This window comes from Protobothrops mucrosquamatus, unplaced genomic scaffold, assembly GCF_001527695.2.
Source record: "Protobothrops mucrosquamatus isolate PMUCROS unplaced genomic scaffold, P.Mucros_1.0 scaffold531, whole genome shotgun sequence".
Classification (NCBI taxonomy): domain Eukaryota; kingdom Metazoa; phylum Chordata; class Lepidosauria; order Squamata; family Viperidae; genus Protobothrops; species Protobothrops mucrosquamatus.
In genome coordinates, this window is record NW_015386838.1 from 347,298 (window position 1) to 351,340 (window position 4,043).

Here is a 4,043-nt window from a genome sequence, read left to right on the forward strand (position 1 = left end):
GTAGCGGGGGAGGGGAATGAGCTGAACCGGTGGCAGCACCGCACAAGCCTGAGCGAGAGACGGCTGGAGCTGCAGGACTGTCAGGGCTCAGCGGAAGCGCCAGGCTCCAGCTGGAGCTCGGCGCTGATCCTGGCGCTTCTGCTGAGCCCAGAAGAAGTGCCAATCAGCTGGAATATTGCAGCATCTCCAGGGTCTTGTGATTTACATTCAGATGCTTGGCAACTGATTCATATTTATGATGGTCACAGTGTCCCAGGGTCGTGTGAAGTGACCAAAACCTGCTGCAACCACCCAGCAGACGGGGGGAATAAAAACCAAACACTTCCCACCCCACCCCCGCTGCCAATCCTCAACAGAAATGCTCACAATGAAAACCTCGGACAGGAGGAAGAGCGCCATTGTAACTTCGAACAGTCACTAAGCGAACTGTTGTAAGTCGAGGACTACCTATACTTCATCACTTTTTTCCTTTTTTTTTTTTGGTCATCAAGTTTTTGACACCTTGCTAGGCGACGGGTGGTACTTGGATATTGCCATATCCTAAAAGTGGTACAATGGGTGAAAAGGTTGAAAAGCCCTGCCCTAAACAATATTAGTGATATTCTAATTCTGCATTCAAGCCTGAATGACTCTGAGGAAGAGAGATAAAAATGAGGATGAGACTAGATTATTATTTACCCATTTTATAAAAGAAAAAAAATACATTTATCAATATATCTTCCTCTTAATGCAATTATCTAGGCACTTTTGTATAGGAGATCTATACTCTAGATTACTGGACTTAGATGACTGAGAAGAAATAATGGATGAAATAAACAATTCACTGTAATTGGCAAGTGACTTCCCGCTGTCGGAGAAAAAGGAGTCTCTTAAAGGAAAAGCTAAACATTTGGAAGAAAACCTTGATTTTATGTAATTTGTGGAAATGTATTACAGTACTCCCCCGTTTCATTCTAGAGACAATGAATCATTAGATTTACAACATCCCATAGATTCTGGAGAGTGTCTGGTTTCTGGGAGAAAAAAAAATATCAAATGATTTATAGCTCTTTGACAGTTTGCTGGCAAAGAAAAAGCGCTGAGGCACTTGTTGCTTTGAAACATTGTGGGGATGAAAACAAGCAAAAGAAAAAACGCAGCAAGGCTCAGCGGAGCACAGACTGAATGAACCTTTTTTGTCTGACCTGGTTCGATAATAAGACAAATTGTCAGAAGAGGAGCAGCACGCTCGACTTGACAGCAAAGGTTGCCTTAAGCCGCAAATCCAACCTCTGCCACTAATACAGCCAACCAATCCATTGGCTTCTAAAGCTGCCTGTCAGGAAAAAGCACTCACCGTGATAATCCCCTTGGCCTGGGAGATTGGACAGGATAATTTTCATGCAACTGTATGGAGTATAATCCGTTCTCTTGCCTTCTTTTCCATAGTTATGCCGGATGCTGTAAGCATATCCTTTATCAAACTGAAGAGTGAAAACAAACAATAAAAAAAGCAGATGGTTTACAACCGAGAGAGTGTGCATAGCGTATGCAATTTTAGTTACCACGAAGGATGAAATATTGATGCTTCAAGTAGTCATAACTGTTAAAAGTTTTACAAGTAGAAGAATTCAAAAGTACAACAAAATTGAATCTATGTTATCAAGCATTTGGCAGAAAGGGAATTTCACCCGGTTATTTCCGTAGGACTTTGCTTACAAAAAAATAGAATTACAGGGGTTTTTTTTCCCCCCCTCAATATCTTCTTTAAATGGAGTTATTAAAAAGAATCAAAGGAAACAGAAGGAAACCAATTTAGTTGAAAACTATCTTTCAAACTCTAAAATTTGAAGCCCTTGTTATGGATAACAAATTGCACATTTTTTTCAATTAGCTCATTTTGTAACTTGGTGATTAAGATACATAGTTCCTACATAATATAAAAAGCTTGTATTTATTACAAACTATATTCTAGTAGATATTTATTGTTATAATTATGTTTATGGCTTCCCATTCCAAAAGATTCTGAGTGGTTTACAACAACAAAATATGCAATTAAAAAGTTGAAAACATGACAACAAAACACTATCAGAGTTAAAAGCTACTAAAGCAATAAAAAACACGACTGAAGTTTTGCAATCACACACACACACACACACACACCGTACTTGGGAAGATAGCCATCTTGTAAGAAACTTCTGGAAACCCAGAAGAGAATATGTTCTATTTATGGGATTACTAGATTATATATTTATAATATATTTATATTTACGTTTTATATTTATGTATATATTATATACATGGGAATACTGTTCCAGAGAGAAGCATGAATTAATGGTAGAGAAGATAAATACTTTGGCCTTCCTGCCTTATTACAAAACAAAGGAGCTCATGACTTTTAAAGACTCACATTTCATTAGGATTTAAACCAGGCGTGTCCTGGACAGACAGTAATGCAGTCCATAAGATCATAAAAATTTATTATGTAATTTATATACATTAACTATATTATATATTTTATATATGCAGCCAAAGACAATTCCTCTTCACTCAGTGTGGACCAGGCAAGCCAAAAGGTTGGACACACCTGGTTTAAACCAACATTATGACGATTTCAGTCTTACAATCTATTCTGTTTTAGGGTTCCCCAAAAAGCACCTGATGCAAAAGGCATGCACATTTAAATAAATAAATTTAAAACTAAAATTGTAGAAAAAGTATGTTTCTGGTTGCCACTTCTCCCCACATCCGTATTTCAAACCAGTCAAAATTATTTCCACCATTTTGTCACTACTGGCTGAAAGAAAGTCAAGAAAGTTCTTTATAATGTTACCTATTCAATACCTGGAAAAGAACATAAATGGAAGATAGGAGCTCTATTCAATTGCATACACACCAAGGAGGAAAGGGACTCCAACCCAAGTCTCAGCAATGGACTATTTCCAAATGGGTCTTTGCACATAGACAGATCTCTAAAGTGTCAATGCACAGAGACTAAAAAGAAAAACAATGAGGTGTGGCAAGGGAATAGTATTAGCATCTTGAATGTATCTTCCAACTTAAATATTTTGGAAGCTCCAAACAACTCTGAAAAGTAAAAAAAAAAAAAATCTCCATATAGAGGCAAGAGAATTTGGACAACCAGGCTACTTCAGGCTGAAAGCAATTAACTTTTACCCTCAATTCTGGAAAGCATGATGGTCTTCAGAGGTACCGTGTCTCTTGTAGCACAAGAGAATATTTACTCAGAAACACACACACACCCCTTATTTTCCACAAGTGTACTTTTATCTACACTTTTGAATACATGTCAGCATAGTAATTTGGTTCTTTCTTCATAGAGAGTGAGGAACCTTGAGGTGTAGTGGTGTAGCAATGGCCACACTGGTGAAGATTGTCTCGCATCTTATGAGCCAGTGTTAAATAATTCAGAGATGTTCACCAGATTTTAAAGAACAGTCTCCCCCCCCCCAACAAAACAAAGAGGTTAACGGACTTTGTCAGAGGAGTTCCACAAGAGGAAGAGAGGAGAACTACCAGAAAAGTTGTGAGCTCTGAGAGGTTATGTGCTGTGCTGTGAGGGCAAAAAAGACCACTACTGTTGATTATCCAGTGGAGTAAGGGCAGAGAGTCTGAGTAGCATGCACTTCTGAACTAGCAGAGACTGAAACAGGGTTCTAGAAAGAAGCCAATGAGGAATGCTAACAGAAGTGAAATCCCCTTAAGAGTGGAATGGGAAAGATTATGGAACAGAAATTGCAAATTGACGCCATCAACTGCATATAGAGAGAATCAATATAAAATGATTTACAGATGGCATTTAACACCGGCGAGATTGGCTAAAATGTATAAAAACATAGACCCAAAGTGTTGGAAATGTAAAATTAAAGAAGGAACATTTTATCATATGTGGTGGCTGTGCCCCAAAGTAAAAAATTATTGGGAACGGATAAGAGATTGGATACAGGAGATAACTGAGATACAAATGGATTTCAAACCAGAAATATTTCTTTTGGGCATAATAAATTTAAAGATGGAAAAACAACTCCAACACATCATTATAC

At 38.0% G+C, this 4,043-nt stretch overlaps 1 protein-coding gene across 1 annotated transcript in view; it reads right to left on the reverse strand.

Annotated features, from left to right (window-relative positions):
- Positions 1-4,043, reverse strand: part of LOC107288327 (DNA primase large subunit) — a gene marked incomplete at its 5' end in the record, with an annotated part of 77,913 nt that overhangs the window by 16,578 nt on the left and 57,292 nt on the right. Inside the window, one exon of the mRNA XM_015816937.1 lies at positions 1,337-1,463. Coding sequence (XP_015672423.1) covers positions 1,337-1,463 — 127 coding nt within the window. The remainder of the gene's footprint in view (positions 1-1,336; positions 1,464-4,043) is intronic.